The sequence below is a fragment of the Primulina tabacum genome, chromosome 2 (assembly GCF_025594145.1).
Source record: "Primulina tabacum isolate GXHZ01 chromosome 2, ASM2559414v2, whole genome shotgun sequence".
NCBI lineage: Eukaryota > Viridiplantae > Streptophyta > Magnoliopsida > Lamiales > Gesneriaceae > Primulina > Primulina tabacum.
Window position 1 is genome coordinate 7,932,746 of NC_134551.1, and position 21,408 is coordinate 7,954,153.

The 21,408-nt window shown below is 38.2% G+C and overlaps 1 protein-coding gene across 1 annotated transcript; it reads left to right on the forward strand.

The window, feature by feature from the left end:
* Positions 1-8,748: 8,748 nt before the first annotated feature.
* LOC142537362 (arginase 1, mitochondrial-like) lies at positions 8,749-11,348 on the forward strand. Its single transcript, XM_075642900.1, has 5 exons — positions 8,749-8,945; positions 9,483-9,616; positions 9,953-10,162; positions 10,608-10,718; positions 10,877-11,348. The coding sequence occupies exons 3-5, from the start codon at positions 10,130-10,132 to the stop codon at positions 11,135-11,137; spliced, it is 405 nt and encodes a 134-aa protein (XP_075499015.1). The 5' UTR covers positions 8,749-8,945; positions 9,483-9,616; positions 9,953-10,129; the 3' UTR covers positions 11,138-11,348.
* The last annotated feature ends 10,060 nt before the right edge of the window (positions 11,349-21,408 follow it).

The following is a 21,408-nucleotide window of genomic DNA, read 5'->3' on the forward strand; positions in this document are numbered from 1 at the left end:
TTCCTATGGTTTACGATATTTATCTCAAAGTGCCCTTGTTCTAAATTCTTTTTTTGATGGAGATTGGGCAGGTTGTCCGGAAACTCGATGAAGCACCACATGCTATTGCATTTTCTTGGTTCAAACCTTATTTCCTGGGCATCTAAAAAGCAACCGACTGTCTCTCGGTCTAGTGATGAATCTGAATATCGTAGAGTTCTCAGCAAGTCAATCAGTATTTATTCTTGTCAGTAAAGTTCTCAGCAAGTCAATCAGTATGAACAGTGCGGAAGTAGGCTTACTGAAAGTGGTTTGAACAAATGACTATTCAATTGAGTGGTTAAGAGAAGATAAATTAAATGATAAATTAACGCATGAATGTTTATAGATGTTTGGAGAATTTAGTACTCTTACGTCACCCCTTCTTCCTCAAGAAAAGTTTGTACTAAAAGACTTTGGTAATTATAAGTGATTTGAAATTACCCACTTCAGTGGGTTTAAGTTTTAACACGGCCTAACTGAAACTCTTAGTGAAACTGAAACTGAAAAACTTAGAGCAGTAGAGTTAATTGCTCACAGCTTATATGAACTAAACAGAAGAATTTTGTGCGCGAATATGATCCTTGATATGATCAGATAAATAACAAATAAGTGTGTGCTTATTGATAAGTGCAAGATTTGCACTTAACTTATATTAGAATCTATGAATTATGCTTGTTTCGAACAGAATTATGCGTTTTTGGTTGGTTTTTGTTGTCATTTCAGGAATGGAGAAAAAGCGGACACGAAGCCAAGTGAGCCAAGAAAACAAGTGCACAACCAACACACTATCGGACAAAACCTCGCGCGCAGCTGCGCGAGATCACGCGCAGCCGCGCACAATGATACGCAAGAGGATTGACAGAAGTTTTCGCGCGGCCGCGCCACTTCACGCGCAGCCGCACGCACATACGTGAAAGAATCGGCCAGAGACTTGCGCGCCGCCGCGCCACATCACGCGCAGATGCGCACGCACCAATACAGACGAATGACCAGACACTTACGCGCGGCGTTCAGAAAGCTTATAAAATGCGCGAGTTAGGTCAGAACGAGGAGAGCCACCTTGGGAAAGAAACACACTAGAAAAATCAGCCATCGTGGGAGAATAGAACACACGCACAACTGGAAAGACGGACGAAGAGAGATCACGAAATACGAAGAACGACGGATCTGGGGACAGAGACGACACTTTGGATTTGCTATCTTTTCCTTCGCTTCTTTACTTTATTGTGTAGTGATGTCTAGAACTGTGAACATGTCTTATTTTCGCTTGGATTTCTTGATGAGCTAATTTTCCATTCTAGAGAATGATGTAGCTCTGTGGACACGTTGATTTGACGTGGTTATTTTATATGATTGAATTCCATTTCATATTTAATTGTGTTTCTCTGTGTTTATTTCACTGCAATTTACTGGCCATAAATTGTTTGTTGTTTGATTAATTCTATAACTCGGGAGAGGTAGTAGGATTGTAGATCATTAGAAACACATCGTTGAATGTTTATATCGTTCGGAAGGCGTATAACTTTAGCGAGGCTTAGGTAAGAACATCGTTTGTATTTATCAATTAAATTTAGATTTTATTAGGAATAATTGAATTGAAGTTTGATTGGTACAATTTATTCGTCACTTAGGAAAGGGGGAATAAAATAATTAAGTGTTCTTGGCTATTAAATAACTGGAATTCAGGAATATAAATTTAACTGGGAATAATTGTCGTGGAAACTTGGTGAAATCATTTCTCTTTCTCTAATTTTTATTCTTAATTGTTATTCTTCAATTCGGTGATTAGATTAATCCTTTGTTTTTAATTAATTCGTTCAAACAAACCAATCTGATTATTGATTTGTCTAGATAAAGTCTTGACTATTTTAATTACAAGCATTGTTATATATTTTTATGCACACTCCTCGTGGGATCGTCACTTTCACTCAAAAGTACATTTTACTATAACTTGACATCGTGCGCTTGCGAGCATTTAAGAAAACACGCAACAAGTTTTTGGCGCCGTTGCCGGGCAGTGTCAAATTTGAATTTATATCAGTATTGTTACCAATTAGTCTAGATTTAAATTTAGCACTGTTATTTATTTTATTTTATTTTATATTGATTGATTTTTTCATTTTTTCCTGCTTGACAGTGTATGCTAAGATCGCAAAACTCGGACTTGCTGATTTTTGACCCGGAGATCAAAAAAACTGCGAGAAAATTAAGAAAAGCAAGAAGGGAAGAGATCCAAGCAATGACTGATAACAGAGAGAATGACCGACATATGCCGCCTGAGGCTATACCAATCAGAGATCACTTCCGACCAGTGATCAACGCGCACTATTCTGGCATTGCTAGAGGAACCATCAACGCCAACAATTTCGAGCTTAAGCCCGCATTGATAAACTTGGTTCAACAGAACCAGTTTGGGGGAGCCGCTACTGCAGATCCTCATCTACATCTCAGAACATTCTTGGAGATCACGGACACGGTAAAAATAAACGGTGTTTCTGATGATATTATTCGACTGCGCTTGTTTCCATTTTCTCTCAGGGATCAAGCAAGAGGATGGCTCCAATCGCTTCCCTTGGGAAGTATCACGACATGGCAGGAGCTAGCGACGAAATTTCTGGCGAAATACTTTCCCCCTGCAAAGTCTGCACAGTTGAAGATTGAGATAAGCACTTTTAGGCAGACAAATTTTGAGCAGTTGTACGAAGCATGTGAAAGATATAAAGAGTTGTTACGGAGGTGCCCGAATCATGGTTTTGAAGACTGGGTGCAGATTGAGTTGTTTTATAATGGATTGAATGGTCAGACACGGACAACAGTGGATGCAGCGGCAGGTGGCACGATCTTTGCCAAATCGTCTGCTCAAGCCTATGACTTGCTTGAGCAAATGACTATTAATAGCTACCAATGGCCGTCTGAGAGGTCAGGAGTACCGAGGACAGCTGGAGTTTATGCTGTGGATCCAGTCACATCACTCACTACGCAAGTATCAGCATTGACTACAGATAGCAACCATGAATAAAGTGAGTACATCAAACACTGAAGGACCACCGCTTGTTGTTGAAGAACCACATTTTCTTGAAGAAGTCCAATACATCAACAACAAAAACTTTGGAGGATATGGAGGATATCGAGGTAACCCTTCCCCTAATACTTATCATCCGGGATTGAGAAATCATGAGAATTTTTCATACGTAAATAATAAGAATGTATTGAATCCTCCACCGAGGTTCAATACATCAAATGGGGAAGGGAAACCATCATTTGAGGATTTGGTTGGGACATTCGTTTCTGAATCTGATAAGAGGACGCTAGGACTGAGTCTAGGCTTGACAACCTAGAGACCCACATGGCAAGTATTGGAGCTACCTTGAAAATCCTTGAGTCGCAAGTGGGGCAGATAACAAAGCAACTCACATCTCAACCGACAGGCACAGTCCAAAAGACTGTAGACCCAAATATGAGAGAAGTGAATGCCATTTTTATACAGCATGAAGAGTTTGGTGTGGTAGGCAGAGAAGAGAAGGAGGTTGAACCCACACCTATTCGGGATGAAAAGCTAATTCCAACCAAAAGAAACCGAGGTAAGAAAGGTATGAATTATGATTTTTATCAATGTATTGATCTTTCTTTGCTCCCCTATCCCCAGAGATTTTTACAATTACAAGCTGAATTTCACAAGAAAAAAGGTCTTGAAGATCTCAAAACTTTACACTCTAATATTCAGTCTGCAGAGCCGGAAGAGGTGGCATTTACTGGAGGAGATGATAAGGGCAGGCAAGTAAATCTTCCTCAGAAGCTACAAGACCCCGGAGAATTTGTAGTACCATGTGAAATAAGGGGTAAATTTGGGGAAAAAGCTATATGTGATTCAGGAGCGAGCGTGAATATAATGCCAAGTTCTCTTTACGAGAAACTTGGATTGAGCAGGATAAAGCCCACAGGACTAAGCTTGCAGATGGCAGATAAATCGGTCAGAACACCGCTGGGTATTGTGGAAGATGTTGAACTTAAGATTGATAAAATAAGGCTTCTAGCAGATTTTGTGGTGCTTGACATGGGGAATAGTCAGAACGTTCACGTCATTCTAGGACGACCATTATTGGCTGCTATTGGAGCCATCTTTGACGTGAAACGAGGAAAGATGACCATGGAAGTTGAAGGTCAACTGGTGGCAATAAGGGTATCCAAGAAATCATACGACCCACCTTAAGCAGTCTAGTGACAGTTGGGCTGACGACGTTAAACCAAGCGCTGTGTGGGAGGCAACCCACAATTTTTATTTTTTAGCATTCATTTTGTTTTTATTATTTTATTTTATTTTAATCACTTAGTTGTTAATTTTACCCACCACCAGACCTATCACCGCCGCAGCCCATGGACGAGGATGATGAAGATGCTGCGGACGACAACTCGAGCCCCGAGTTCTGACACTCGTGCGCGAGGTATGTGTTGTCGTGTTCTTTACTTCTATACATTGAGGACAATGCATAATTTAAGTTTGAGGGGGTGAAATTGCTTGCTTGCTTGTTAGAATTTTTTTATTGCTCAGTAGTTAAATTGATTTTTTTCTTTCTTTAGTTTTTATTTATTGCATGCTAGATTTGTTAGGAAAAGTCATGGATAAGTAAAATGTGTTACCGATGATGAAAATTGAATTGCGATCCTGAAGTATATATGTGTTCATGATAACTTAGGAGTCACAATTATTTTGCACTGTCGTGTTTGTTGATACTATCGTTGCTTAGAGACAAGTTGCATGCCTGTGATGCTAAATAGATGAGGGAGATCTGATTTTTGGTAATTCTTGCATGACATTGATTGACACTTTTGCAAACATGGAAATGATCTAGGCAATTTTTTTTCACAATATCTTTGGGCCTCTGTTCTTTGTTTACTGTCAATTGTAGCCCTTTGAGCTTCGAATTAATTGAGATGCTTACAATTTCTTGTGTACCTACCTCGTATATCATTTTGGTTGAACAAATGCATGTGATTAGTTTGTATTAGTTGACTAATGGATTTATGAAAATCTAGAACTTGCTTGAACACTTTTCGAGGCGAAATACGGATAATATGTGACATAGGAATGATTTAGGCGATCTTTGGAGCCGTTTTGAGCCTTCAAGCCTACCAAATGAAAATGAAATATCCCTAATGTCCCATGTTGAGCCTACTAAAAATCAAGTGGTGTATGTCAATGATATACAATTAGCCCCCACTTGTATCTATTCTACTTCCCACAACGACTACCTAATGAAGCTTATACACTTATTGTCTTACCTAATTTTGAGAGAAATAAGTTCATGGGTGTTGTAATGATTCAAATACTCCTTGAAAGGAAAAGAAAAAGTTAAATGTGCTAAAAGGAGTTGAAAAGAGACAAAAAAAAAGAAGAAAAACATTCAAAAAAAAAGTGAATCAAAAGTGGTGAAAAAGAAAATATATGGGAGATGAAGGATATGATTGGAAAGAAAATAATAAAGTGATGTTGACTGAAATGAGGATGAGAATTATGAAAATTCAATTATTTCTCTTAAATCTTGATCTCCATACCTTTATTGTAGCCATGAGCCGTAGCCTAACGTTACAAGCCTATAAGACCTATTAACCTTGTCACGGTTATCCAATATACTAGTGGAGAAAAATTGTTCAAGGCAAGCCTATGGATACCTGAAAAACATTGTTATCAAGTATAGAATTTAATCACTTGCTTGCAAGCATCTCATTGTGTGATTTCATCTGTGGCGTACTTATGTTAACTATCTTTCGAGCCAAATAATCACCGATAAAGTCCTATGTGATCTGTGAATGCAAATTTATATGTTGATGAAGTGTGAGTTGAACTGAAGTGAGGATTTCTTGATTCTGTAAGGCGAATGGGTATTACAACCCTATTTGAGCATTTGATTGGGTAAACGAACATTGACATACCACACACACACGTGACTCTTGAAAAATCGTGAATTACATGAAACTAGATAAGTCGGAGGTCAATGTCACATTTCTCATATCCATGACTTTAGTAGTATGCGTAATTTTTTTGCCTCATTTATTAGCTTTTAGTCTATTTTGCTCGGGACTAGCAAATGTTCAAGTTTGGGGGGTTTGATAAGTGCAAGATTTACACTTAACTTATATTAGAATCCAGTTTGAATTATGCTGTTTCGAACAGAATTATGCGTTTTTGGTTGGTTTTTGTTGTCATTTCAGGAATGGAGAAAAAGCGGACACGAAGCCAAGTGAGCCAAGAAAACAAGTGCACAACCAACACACTATCGGACAGAACCTCGCGCATAGCTGCGCGAGATCACGCGCAGCCACGCATAATGATACGCAAGAGGATCGACAGAAGTTCTCGCGCGGCTGCGCCACTTCACGCGTCGCCGCACGCACACACATGAAAGAATCGGCCAGAGACTTTCACGCGGCCGCGCCACATCACACGCAGGCACGCGCGCACCAATACAGACGAATGGCCAGACACTTACGCGCGGCCGCGCGACTTCATGTGCAACTGCGCGCGCGGCGTTCAGAAAACTTATAAAATGCGCGAGTTAGGTCAGAACGAGGAGAGCCGCCTTGGGAAAAAAACACACGAGAAAAATCAGCCATCGTGGGAGAATAGAACACACGCACAATTGGAAAGACGGACGAAGAGAGATCACGAAATACGAAGAACGACGGATCTGGGGACAGAGACGACACTTTGGATTTGCTATCTTTTCCTTCGCTTCTTTACTTTATTGTGTAGTGATGTCTAGAACTGTGAACATGTCTTATTTTCGCTTGAATTTCTTGATGAGCTAATTTTTCATTCTAGAGAATGATGTAGCTCTGTGGACACGTTGATTTGACGTGGTTATTTTATATGATTGAATTCTATTTCATATTTAATTGTGTTTCTCTGTGTTTATTTCACTGCAATTTACTGGCCATAAATTGTTTGTTGTTTGATTAATTCTATAACTCGGGAGAGGTAGTAGGATTGTAGATCATTAGAAACACATCGTTGAATGTTTATATCGTTCGGAAGGCGTATAACTTTAGCGAGGCTTAGGTAAGAACATCGTTTGTATTTATCAATTAAATTTAGATTTTATTAGGAATAATTGAATCGAAGTTTGATTGGTACAATTTATTCGTCACTTAGGAAAGGGGGAATAAAATAATTAAGTGTTCTTGGCTATTAAATAATTGGAATTCAGGAATATAAATTTAACTGGGAATAATTGTCGTGGAAACTTGGTGAAATCATTTCTCTTTCTCTAATTTTTATTCTTAATTGTTATTCTTCAATTCGGTGATTAGATTAATCCTTTGTTTTTAATTAATTCGTTCAAACAAACCAATCTGGTTATTGATTTGTCTAGATAAAGTCTTGACTATTTTAATTACAAGCATTGTTATATATTTTTATACATACTCCTCGTGGGATCGACACTTGCACTCAAAAGTAAATTTTACTATAACTTGATATCGTGCGCTTGCGAGCATTTAAGAAAGCACGCAACACTTATTCTTTAATCTGAATTCTTGTAATATTTTGCAAAGAGATTTGACTTTCTTTTCAGTCGAGGATGCTTTTTCTGGCTGATTCAACCAATCCTATATAATCTCAATCTTCAACGGTAATTTGTACAAAAAATATCAGTTCATGACTGCAAATGTACTTGTTGCCGATTCATCGTCTTTTCTTATATCAGTAGACTTCCGACAGAGACTGTCACTCTGATCCTTAACATTGATATGTAGGAACAAAAAAGCTGTATTACTTTAGGTTCTGATCCTTAAACACTCATCGATAAGGTCCTTGTAATGATCTTTTTTAAAGCAATAGCCTGTCGATTTGAGTTAAATCAAAAGTCCCTAAATCAGTTTGGTAGGTTGATTTTTACGCTAGATATCAGTTTGGGCTAGCGATCAATTATGTTACTGATTTTAGTTTCTTGCTCAAATTCAGTTGAGATATTTTTATAAAACACTAAAACTAAATGTTCCACATAGGTGATGTCTAAAAATCATCGCATCAGAAGAGATGACTTTTGGCTTTGAACCTTCCTTAGTAGAATATTTGTGGGGCCTCGGGTCCGACATTAATACTAATAATTATAAATGTAACAAACCAAACCATTGAGTAAAACACATAATCTGTGGTTCACAAATCGAGATAAACATTGTCAAAATAATTTAAAGATCTCGAATGTTTGAAATATAAATTTTAACATGCCAAAATAAACTAGTGAGCCAAAGTAATCCAAAAATCATCAAATATCTCCTAAGACCCGAGAATCCCACTCTAACTCGTATCTCCTAGTCTGGAGCTGGATTCTGGCATCCGAAGCCTCGTCCCACCTACCGTCAAGCACATGAAAACAAGAGGTAGCCGACGTGCCGGTGAGTATAAACCCATTATGATACAATCAATAACATATGAGAATTAAAATGACAAATAGTTCATATGAATTTCATAAAGATGCAATATAATGCAATGCATGATCAGAATCTATGGCCTATCGATAAATCTCAAGATCAACTGAATCATCTGATCATAGGGTACAAGGGAAAAGAATCTCCTAGCAACATCCACCGACTCATCCGCTCTAGGTGGGGTGTTGTGTTCTACAATCCCAGGACTATGTTGCGCCTATAGAGAGTGTTCAGGTCATAGCAGCTACCTCCGCATACACTATGCCAACTCAACTGTAGCCCGGTATGTCCAACAAATCTTTCAATTCTGGTAATGCTAGTTATATTCTGTAAATAGGGAGAACTTATGCGAGCTTCGGGATTGGCTGTAGCATCATCATCTCTTTTTGGAGTTCCACTAGGACACAACTCCTCGTTTCTCCAGGGGCCCGCGTTTTCACCTCCTTGAATTAGAGAAGCAATCTGGTGTGGAAGCAACAATTCCACCACAGAAGGAGGTATTAATACATACTTATTGTTATGTAAACAACCAACCTTGACCTTGTCTGATATACCATGTTTTAGGGGAGTGTCAGTTGTTCTTGGATGATGATATAACAGCTAAAAAAATTATGTAGTTCCCTTCTTATGCAACTGCATTGTTTTCGATTTTAACAATTGTGTTACACATTGACACACGAAGCCAGTTAGGGTGGAATACTTTTAATTGGATGATGATGTTTTATCTCAATTGTGCATCCGTTTTCTTTTTATGATTTTTTAATCAAATTTATTGCCTCAGGCCCAATTTCTCCGTTTCGACTTTTGTCTGTATTGGTCATTTGTGAAATACAGCTAGTGACACCTCCTCTGCTTCCCAACCTATAATAGTCTTGACAGTGCACTTCTAAAAAACTTCGTTAACAATAATACTATTGTTATAAACTTATCGATGATACTACTTAAAGCTAGTGAATTACTGGTTTTCTCTGTTATCTTCCATAGAATGTTTAACAATTTGAATATCCTGACATCTCAATGCCAAGCCTGTGCAGGTAAAGAGCTAAATGATCCACGAGTCTTAACTGGCATAGGTGATGTGTCAGTCCAGGAGTTGCGAGATTGTGGCATAGATGATGACATATTGATAGGTATCATTAGCGAATCCGTGAAGCTAGTGATGGACGAGGTATTTTTTTTTTAATGTTGGGGTTGGACCGAGGGATTTGGATTTGTGATGGGATTATTTCAAATGACTTGGTTGGAGAATGAATTTAAAATCGAAGCAAAAAAAAAAAACATTTGAGCAATACGAGGGATTTCAAAATCTTCATTCTAGTTGAGCCAAATAGATACAATGAATCTGAGGTGTGGATTTGAAATAAAACACACTCAAATCCTTGCATCCAAATCCAACATATGGGAATTTAAAAATGTTTCGTACTTACACAGGTTTCTGGTTTCTTAGTTATGCACAATACTTGATTTTTGTCCATAATTTTTATTTGTCTTGTTGATGCTTTAGCCTCCATTGCGACCGATAGTGTTAGGAGGTGACCACTAGATTTCATTTCCTGTGGTGAGAGCAGTGTCCAAAAAGCTTGGATGACCTGTGGATGTTCTTCATCTTGATGCTCATCCTTATATTTATGATTTTTTTGAGGGCAACAAATATTCTCATGCATCTTCTCTTGCAAGAATTATGGAGGGTGGCTTTGCTCGGCGACTCTTACAGGTAACATGAAATCACAAATTTTAGCCAATTTGTCTCCAACCACGTCTGTTATTATGTATTACTAGAATTTGAATGATATGTTGACTCTGTTCTCTCAGATAACTCTAATCATCAACAAATGTCGTGGCAAATTTTCATGATTAAAACTTTCATAGTTGTCAAATGCTTAACTTTGCCTATTCACCAACTGTTCCCTCGTTTTTTAATTTTTACTTCAAATTTTCTTACTTTTCAACTCAATTCAGCTTTAGTGTGGTTTATTGGAAAGTTCAATTTTCCACTAAATGTGGACGTGGTGTTATAGCTTTCAAACCTTACTAGCATAAGCTTAGGAAACTCAGTCTATGCTAATTATGTATTGTTCCAGACATTTGAAATTGGAGTAGGAAGAAAGGTTTACGTTTTTTCCCTCTCAAACACCTCAAAATTGGTGAATTTGATGTAGGTTGGAATCAGATCAATAACAAAGGAAGGCCGTGAACAAGGTAAAAGGTTTGGCGTGGAGCAATATGAAATGCGAACCTTCTCCAAGGATCGGGACTTCTTAGAAAATCTGGTCTCTCTTTCTCTCTATCTCTCTCTCAAAACCTTTACTTGATGTCATTTATTGCGTTATGTTTTTTTTTTTTTGTAAATGAGCATGGCAAAAAGGAATTATTGGAAAGTTTCCTTTCTAATCTATAGTTTTCCTCTCGTTTGCATTTTTGTTTGCAGCAACTTGGAGAGGGCATAAAAGGGGTGTATATTTCAGTAGATCTGGACTGTCTTGATCCAGAATTTGCTCCTGGGGTATCCCACATCGAGCCTGGTGGACTTTCTTTCCGTGATGTTCTGAACATCATTCACAACCTCAAAGGGAATGTCGTAGTTGCAGATGTTGTCGAATTCAACCCACAAAGGGACATTGTGGATTGGATGACAGCCATGGTTGCTGCTAAACTGGTTAGAGAACTTGCAGGAAAGATATCAAAATAACTGAAGTTTCCCGAGAGTCTCGTAATACACATTAGTCGTTTTTCATGCCTCGGACATCTTGAAAACAACATATAGAGATATCAATATATTTCATGGCAGCCGAATGTCGTGCGTCCTTTTGGATTGACAGATAACTACAATGCAAACATTACAATTTCTTGTAATCTAAGTGTCCACCAAAAGCTAATGCATTTTAATATTGTTCGAATAGAAGAAATGTCATGTCCCAGGGACGGGGTTCGTTGACACCGACATTGCTCTCAAATTTAAATTCGAAAACAACAAGTCTCAGAAGTATAATATTCAGAAACCAGTCTTTTTATTCATAAATACTGAATATTTCAATGTCTGGTACAAACTCAAATGACTAATGTTTTACAGCGGAAATGTAAAACCAGACATAACACTGTCTTCACAGATGCAGCGGAATATAAAAACATAAATCAGAACTGAGAAATAACAGTCTTCTTCATCAGTCCCAGAATTGATTTTGTTCTTCTTCTTCTAATAATTCTTCATCGCTCTTATATGAGATGGATTTGGTGGGTGAGTGATATAGTCGTCACTCAGTAAGCGGGGATGGGAATAACTCCCAGTTTTCAAAACCATTTTCAAACAGGAACAATAATATGAATAATATGCAGAAACTCTTACTTTCAGGACAGGAATCAGTATTCAGTAATAACAAGAATCAGTTTTCAGAAATAACAGGAATCAATATTCAGAAATCAAAACTTAAAATTTAGCAAGCAAGCACTGAGCACGTTCGTGAATTTCACGGTAAACTGATATCAGTCCCCTATATGTTCACTCCTCTAAAGGGTGAGGCCAGTAATCAATAATCAGGAATCAGTAATGTTTCAGAATATATATTCCTACCATTAGTTTACTAGGTTTCAGTGCTTCAAAAATCAGATATCAGAATTCAAAAATATATATACTTTGCTTCAAAACAGGAATTATCAAACTGATTTCAAGATATTTATACATAAGCCCACTTACTGTAATTTGCTAGGGAGTTTCGGTTGAAGTCTGGAAATTGGCTTGTTCTCGCTACTGGATTTTCTTGCTCGAAAAAGACACTCTCCTAGCTCGAATTTCAAGTGTTAACTCAAGATTTGTTTAACACCAATTCAGAGATTTGAGGGTATTATTTATAGGAAAAATTCTGACTGTTAGCCTCCCAATTAATGGCCATAATCTGCCATAATGTGCCATTAACAGCCTTTATCCCATGTTAAATGCTTCAGTTACAAGTCATAAGCAGAATCAGTAGTTGTCTGCAGGAATCTCGTGCTACTGCTCTTCTGCTGCTGGATTCTATATGCTGGAAAATAACAGCTTCTGAAATATAAGCTGCTGCTGGAATTGCTAACTTCTGTTGAACTTTTGCTTCTGCTGCAAAATGCTAACTACTGCTGGAAATTCAGGTTCTCACATCCCTCCCTCCTTATGAGAAGTTTCGTCCTCGACACTTGGCTATACATGATCCTCAAAGAGATATTGATATTGTTCTCGCATCTTTTCTTCCAACTCCCAAGTAGCTTCTTTTTCAGTGTGATTGGACAACTGTACTTTGACATATGGAATAGTTCGTCGCCTTAGTACTTGGTCTTTGTTATCCACAATTCGAATTGGAATTTCTTCATACTTCAGTTCTTCATTTAGATTGCCCTCAACCAACAGTGGTTCAGCTTCAAGAATATGACTTGGATCGGAAATATATCTTCTTAACTGTGAAACGTGGAAAACATTATGGATCCTTGACATATCGGGGGGAAGTGCTAATTTGTAAGCAAGGGTTCCCACTTTCTCTAGAATGTCAAAAGGTTCAACATATCTGGGATTTAGTTTTCCAGCCTTATTGAATCGGATTACACCTTTCATAGGTGACACTTTCACATATGATTTTTCTCCGACTTCAAATTCCATGGGTCTTCTTTTCATGTCAGCCCAGCTTTTCTGTCGATCTTGTGCCGTCTTTAGCCTCTCCTTGATCATATCAACTTTATCCACTGTTTCTTGGATCAGTTCGGGTCCAATGATGGCTTTTTCCCCTACTTCATCCCAATATAGTGGTGATCGACACTTTCGTCCATACAAAGCTTCGTATGGTGCCATTTCAATACTGCTGTGATAACTATTATTGTATGTGAACTCGATTAAGGGCAGATGTTCGCTCCAATTACCCCTGAAGTCTAGAGCACATGCTCTCAGCATATCTTCTAGAGTTTGAATTGTCCTTTCTGTTTGGCCATCGGTCTGAGGATAATAGGCTGTACTGAGAGTGACCTTAGTTCCCATGACTTGTTGAAATCTTTTCCAAAAATGAGATGTAAACCTGGGATCTCTGTCTGATAGTATGCTGGCTGGAACTCCATGTAATCGTACAATCTCATTCATGTACAATGTGGCTAGCTTGTCCAAATTCTAGGTCATGCGGACATGTAAGAAATGCGCAGATTTTGTGAGTCTATCTACGATTACCCAGATGTCATCATGAATTTGACTAGACTTTGGTAATCTGACAACAAAATCCATGGAGATATGTTCTCATTTCCATTCTGAAATTTCTAGAGGTTGAAGAAGTCCTCCAGGTCTTTGGTGCTTTGTTTTGACTTGTTGGCATACAAGACACTTTGAAACAAATATCGGAACATCCTTTTTCATTCCACTCCACCAGAAATTCTTCTTGATGTCTCTGTACATCTTGGTACTGCCAGGATGAACTGAAAATTTTGACTTATGTGCTTCAGACATTACTTCTTGTCGAAGGTTGTCGATGTCTAGTACGCACAATCGTCCTTTCATCCACAAGATTCCCTTGTTATCCGTTTCGAAATCTGGTGTTTTCCCTTCTTTAGCTTGCTCTTTCAGTTTCACCAAAGCGGAATCTCTATCTTGACTTATCTTGATTGTCTCTCAAAGACATGGTTGCGCTGAAAGTGATGCCAGGATCACCTTACTCATATTCTTTTGACTTAAAGCATCTGATATCTTGTTGGCTTTGCCTTGGTGGTAGCTTATCTGTATGTCGTAGTCTTTCAAGAGTTCAATCCACCGTCTCTACCTCATGTTTAACTCTTTCTGAGTGGACAAGTACTTGAGACTTTGATGATCGGTGAATATTTCACACCTAGCACCATATAAATAGTGTCCAAATCTTCAGTGCAAATACCACTGCTGCTAGCTCGAGGTCAGGTGTTGGGTAATTTTGATCATACGGCTTCAACTGTCTCGATGCGTATGCAATCAACCTTCCCTCTTGCATGAGTACACATCCTAAACCTCCTTTAGATGCATCAATGTAGATGGTGAAGTCTTTACTTTCCATATGAAATACCAACACTGGCGTAGAGGTAAGCTTCTTCTTCAAAATCTCGAAGCTTTGCTCATATTCTTTACTCCATTGAAACTTGGAGTTCTTCTATGTGAGCTTGGTGAGAGGTATGGATATTGAAGAGAATCCTTCAACAAATTTTCGGTAATAGCCTGCTAATCCCAAGAAGCTTCGAATTTCTATCACAGTATTTGGTCTAGGCCATTATGAGATTGCTTCTACTTTCTTAGGGTTCACAACTACTCCTGCTGCTGATATTATGTGACCCAAGAATGTGAAGCTCTCTAGCCAGAATTCGCATTTCTTGAACTTGGCAAACAGTTCTTTTTCTCTCAGCGTCTGGAGGGTGAAACGAAGATGTTCTTTGTGGTCTTCCTTACTTGAAGAATATACCAGAATATCATCGATGAATACCACAACAAACTTGTCAAGAAACGGTTTGAACACCATGTTCATGAGATCCATGAATACTGCTGGAGCGTTTGTTAACCCGAACGGCATTACCATGAACTCATAGTGTCCATACCTTGTTCTGAAGGCTGTCTTCGAAATATCGTTTATCTTGACCTTTAGTTGGTGGTAGCCTGACCTTAAGTCGAGCTTGGAAAAGACTGAAGCTCCTTTGAGTTGGTCAAGCAGGTCATCTATCCTTTGAAGCGGATACTTGTTCTTGATTGTGATCTTATTCAGTTCTCTGTAATCAATACACAATCTCATGCTTCCGTCCTTCTTATTTACAAATAGGACATGAGCTCCCCACGGAGACGCTCTTGGTCGGATTTGCTTCTTATCCAACAATTCTTGAATTTGCTCTTTGAGTTTTTTCAACTCTTCCGGAGCCATTCGGTATGGTGCTTTTGAGATTGGTATAGAATTGGGTACTAAATTAATCTCAAATTCCACTTCGCGGTTGGGAATTTCGCCAGGGAATTCTTCAGGAAAGACATCTGGAAAATCTTGTACTACCGGAATCTATTCTAGTACAAGTGTGGTTTTCTCCTTTACCTCGCTTAACATAGCTAGGTAAACTTCTTCTCCACTCTTCATGGCTTTCCAAGTTTGAGAAGCAGAAAGAGGAGTCTTTCATTCTTTTGTCTTACCATGAAATAAAAGTTTCTCTTTGTGTGGAGCTTGGATAGTTATAGTCTTTCCATGACAGTCTACTAAAGCATGATTCTTGGCTAACCAATCCATTCCAAGAATTACATCGAATTCCACCATGTTTATTTGGATTAGGCTTGCCTTGAAACTATGATTTTCTATGAGTACACTAATATCCCGATATAGAGTGCGAGTTTCCAAAATTCGATTTGCAGGAGTTACTACTCTATATGGTTCTTCTAAGTTATCAGGCTTAGCTCCTAACTTCTTGGCAAATCTCTTAGACATGAATGAATGCGTAGCACCACAATCAAATAACACATAAGCATGTATATTATTGATTAGAGTGGTACCAGCTACAACATTATTTGAGTTTTCAGTCTCTTCTTGAGTGATAGCATAGACTCGAGCATTTGGCTTGTTCTCCTTAGGCTTGTTTGGAGTTGTTCCACCTACTGGACCATTCCTTGGATCTGAAAAAGGGCATTGAGCAATGTGATGGCCCATCTTTCAACAACGGAAACAAGCTCCAGAATTCTTACGGCATTCACCCATGTGAGTGAATCCACAATTTTGGCACTTGACTCCTTCTCCTTCTCTGCTTGATTGAGAAGAAGTGGTTCCTTTGGTTGGACTATTGGTGAATTGATTGCTTGAGAACCTAGGCTTCTTGAATTGTTGGCCCGGTTGGTACTGGCTTGACTGAGGACGTTTGAGTTTGTTCTCACCTTCACGTCTCTTGATATCATTCTCAGCCCTGATGGCGGCTCCCATCAATTCATCAAAACTATTGTGCTCGATAACGGCAAGGGCAGATTGAATGCGGCTGTTCAATCCCTTCTTGAAGCGATGTATCTTCAAGGCTTCGTCTCTCAAGTTCCCAATGAGTGAAACTTAGATGAATACTCCACCACTGTCATGTTTGGTTCTTGAACCAAACTTTCAAATTCTGACAGCTTATGCACTCGAACAGCTGTCGGGAAGTACTGCTTCAGAAATGCTTCTCGGAACCTTTTCCACGTGATATGTCCCGTTCTTAACATAGCTGGTGAGACTCCTTCCCACCATTTGGCTGCTTTATCCACAAGAAAAGGTGTAATCACATCTACCTTGATCCCTTGTGGAACCTCAAGTAGTCGAAGATGATTCTCCACCTCCTTCATCCAATTCTGTCCGACCTCAGGATCTGAGCTTCCATCGAAGTTTGGGACTCTTGCTCTTCGGAGGGACTCATAGTGCTGCTTAGTCCCATTCTGAGCTGGTGACGGTGGCGGTGGCTGATTAGCATTAAGATTGACAAACCCTTGTAGCGTGGTTGCCACAATCGTGGCTATAGCCATCAGATCCGCATGACTGATGCCAACTGCTGGTGGTTGTTGTTGTACAGCCTCATCGTTGCGGTTGTTGTTGCGGTTTCCATAACGAGGGTTGCGATTGTTTCTCACGGGTCTTCCGTCCATTTCCTACAAATATGAAATTCCTAAGGTTGTTGGCAGAATAGAGACTAAACAAAGGGATCAAATGATAGAGTAATTGCTCAAAATTAAATATGAAACCAATGGATAGAAATAAATTTTATTGATTTCCATGAAAGTGCAATTACAACTAAACATCGAAAATGCTAACAGAAATGTAAATGGAACAAGTGCTATTACATTTTAAATGGAACAAGTGCTATTGAAGGTCTAATCTATCACTTCTTCTAATCTCAAATCCATAGGATCCTCTTCGACTTCTTCTTCTTCTTCTTCGGGATCCTCCTCGAGTTCATCTTCATGGTTGGCTATTAATATTTCCAGATGTTCAATATGATCATGCAGAACTGCATTCTGGTCGCTGAGAACTTCAACAGTGTTCTGTAACTCTTGAATCTGAACATCAGTCTGCTCACAATATTGATTATGCTGGTGCACGAGTTGGTGATTTTGATCCTTAAGCACTTGGATCTTCTCAACCAAGGTATCACCTAACTCGATTAACTCTGCAACAGTCTCTTGGGAGGTTTTGAACTCCTCTTGAGCTTTCCTATTCCTCTCTTCTGCCTCATGTAGATAGTGAGCATAACGTTGAACATCATCTCTGAAGTGTTCTGTTCTACGCTGTAATTCTCTTTGTCCAACTCTAAGCAGTAGTTATATTCTTTTAGTTTTTCTATCTTCTTCTCTAAGCTCTTAATGTAGCTACTCTGGTCAGCCATATCCTACATCCAAAACATGAGAGTGAAGGTTCAGAAATAATCTCAAGAGTACAAGTCGAGTTATAGACAATTACTGGAATGAACAGAATCAGTACAGCCTATAACATTCAATAGAAGAAAATAGTTCAAAATTTTCGATCTCAGAATCCTGTGAAAAATTTACTAAAAATCCTTCACGTCAAGAACATGAAGTGTACCAAATTTGGTGCAAAAATACTGGGCCGTTTGGAAATTAAAATTTCTAAAAGTTAAAAAAATTGGAAAATTTTACGAAAATGATGATATCACTATCTAAACGAAGGATTTGGGGTTCGTCGGCGGTTCTAGAACAAAATATTGGTTCTAGGTTAGGTTCTCCTTGTTGAGAGCTTTCCAACGGTATATTTTAATAGTCAAAATTCCTCCTGGATCAAAGTTATGGCCGTTTGAAGTTTGTGCGAAAAATACCTCAATTTCCATACAATTTTACAAGGCTTACTGCATGCGTTTGCTGGAATTTACTTCCTATTGAAATTTTGATGCTACTGCAATCAAGTCTGCTGCTTTTCAGCACTGTTAAAACCAGTCTGCTGCATTCCGATCTACTGGTTCTGGTTCCAGACTACTGGTTTTGATGCTACTGTTTTTCGGTCTTCTGCTGGTTCTGGTCTACTGAATTTTTTTTTCTACTCATTTCAATAGTCTATTATAGTAGTTTATCAGAACTTATTTTCAATATTCTATTACAGTAGTCTATTAAAGTAGTTTATCAGAACTTATTTTCAGAATTCTATCAGAACTCATTATTTCTAGTTCCTCCTCCCCAGATTATGAAACCTGGTTTGCTCTGATACCACGTCAATGTCACGCCCCCAGGGACGGGGTTGGTTAACACCGGCGTTGCTCTAAAATTTACATTCGAAAACAACAAGCCTCAGAAGTACAATATTCAGAAACCAGTCTTTTTATTCATAAATACTGAATTTTCAATGTCTGATACAAACTCAAATGACTAATGTTTTACAGTGGAAATGTAAAACCAGACATAACACTGTCTTAACAGATGCAGCGGAATATAAAAACATAAATCAGAACTGAGAAATAATAGTCTTCTTCACCAGCCCCAGAATTGATTCTGTTCTTCTTCTTCTCCTAATAATTCTTCCTCGTTCTTACCTAAGATGGGTTTGGTGAGTAAGTGATATGGTCGTCACTCAGTAAGCGGGGACGGGAATAACTCCCAGTTTTCAAAACCATTTTCAAACAAGAACTGTAATACAAATAATATGCAAAAACTCTTACTTTCGGGACAGGAATCAGTATTCAGTAATAACAGAAATCAGTATTCAGAAATCAGAACTTAAAATTTAGCTAGCAAGTAGTGAGCACGTTCGTGAATTTCATGGCTAAACTGATATCAGTCCCCTATATGTTCTCTCCTATAAGGGGTGATGCCAGTAATCAGGAATCAGTAATGTTTCAGAATATATATTCCTACCATTAGTTTACTAGGTTTCAGTGCTTCAAAAATCAGAGATCAGAATTCAAAAATATATATACTTTGCTTCAAAATAGGAATTATCAAACTGATTTCAAGATATTTATACATAATCCCACTTACTGTAATTTGCAAGGGAGTTTCGGTTGAAGTCTGGAAATTGGCTTGTTCTCGCTACTGGATTTTCTTGCTCGAAAAAGACACTCTTGTAGAGCCCAAAATCAGTACACGTAAAACCCATAAATTTATTTAACTGTTAAATTATTTATTTAAGTTTAAGAATGATTTATAGCGATGCATGACCTATTTAAATTGTATTATTTTAACTATTTATGTTATGTGATGCACGTTAAATGTTTTCTTGAGTTTCACGTTTCAGGCGATTATTCGATGTGGGATCGAGGAAAAGAGACCGCGACGATCCTGGAAATTTTTAAAAATATGGTATTTTATTTTAAATTAGGATTGAGGCATTTTAAAAGGTTTATTTAAATTTTAGCATTTTTAAAGTCTAATTTAATTATTAGGTGATCTTATGACTCTAAACTTTTAAAGAGTGTCACATGTGCATTTATTTTAATTAGGGGAGTTTTTGTAAAATTTGGATGAGAATTATATTTTTATTAGCATGATTAATTGATAATTAAGAAATTTATTTTCCTTAATTAAAACCCCTAATCCCCTCCCCACAACCTTAACTCACGCACACACACCCCCCACACACACACGCGATAGGTTTACACGCACACACAATTCTCTTGTTTTCATTTTTCATTTTTCATTTTTCAAGATCAAAATATTAGGGTTCCTAGAGCACGAATGCAGCCGCCCCTGTCTGAATATTTCCAACGAGTTTCATTGATTTTTCTTCAAGAAAATAGTGTCATGTTCGTCACGGATCAAGCCCCGCATCGTTTTCGCTTTGGTATCGTCGTATCGTGAGTTTTAAACATCAAAAGGTATGTATATTCTGTTTTTCTTGAGTCGATCTAGTCATATTATGTGTTGCGATGTTTTTATGCGAGAAAATCCATGTGTGATGTAAATGGTTTGAGCAGAAAATTGTTTGATCAATCTATGCAATGTTTTTAGATCTCAGAATTTTGTTTTTACTGTATTTTGAATTACTGCGATTTTTCGGTCCAGATTTTGGGAAATTTTTCAGCATATGAAACGTAGAACTTTTTTATACCTTCGATTTGATATAAAATTCGAAATATTTGGATGAAAATTGAGTGAGTTATGATTGTTTTCGTGGAACTGCTCAAACTGCGTTTTTCTAAAAAATATGTTATTGATGTGTTATTTGTTTCAGGCTTCGTTGGGCATTGCCGGGCTTGTGCTACTGCATTTAGATATGTTACGGGATGTATTTAGGTGTTATTTGGTGGTTCTTTTGGGTCGGGATTGGCTTGGAATGTAATAGAAGTCGTATAAAACAAAACGATGTCGAATTACGGGTTATTGTTGTATTGAAGTTGCTTGTCGATGCTTGGGGACGTTTGGGGTGTTTGTACGGGTTTGAATCAATGTAATAGCATCCTAGGATGAGTCTCGAGGTGTTAGTTCATGGTCTTTAGTCTTGGATTGATAGAGTGAATGAATAAGATAGCGAATTTTCGTGAATTTCCATATCCAGAGGCTACCCGGACCCCTCCCCGGACCCCGAACACGGAGTCCGTGTCCTTTTTCCTTCAAAAATACGAAATTCGAGTGCCTACCCGGACCCCTACACAGACCCCTAAACGGGGTCCGTGTTACCCCCCTTTTTAATTTTTTTTTATTTTTTAAAATATGAATATAAAGTATAGGATTTGCTTTGTGGGTATGAATATAAAATATATGATTTGTTTGGGATTCTATGTCATGGTTTAGTACGATGATTAAACGAGGTCAAGTCCCGAGTGATTTAGAATATCATAAGCTATTTATTTACTTTGGTGGCGAGCCCGAGTACGTATGTCTAAGTTATGCAAGTGAAGTGTTGGAATTCATGTAAGTATGTGAAACAGTGGTCCCATGCGAGATCCAACGAATCCCTCAACGCCAAGTAAGTATGTTCGACGTGCAAAGAAAATACTTTAAATTTTTGAGGTATGCTAAATGTCTTGTGACCAAATTATGTATGAGATTGGAAAGCGGTAAAGCATGACCAG

Excerpts from the sequence above, each read along its gene's own strand:
- LOC142537362 (XM_075642900.1), top strand. The coding sequence starts at position 10,130 with ATGGAGGGTGGCTTTGCTCGGCGACTCTTACAG. Across the intron at positions 10,163-10,607 it reads TTGCTCGGCGACTCTTACAG|GTTGGAATCAGATCAATAAC; the intron begins GTAACATGAAAT and ends AATTTGATGTAG. Across the intron at positions 10,719-10,876 it reads GGGACTTCTTAGAAAATCTG|CAACTTGGAGAGGGCATAAA; the intron begins GTCTCTCTTTCT and ends TTTTGTTTGCAG.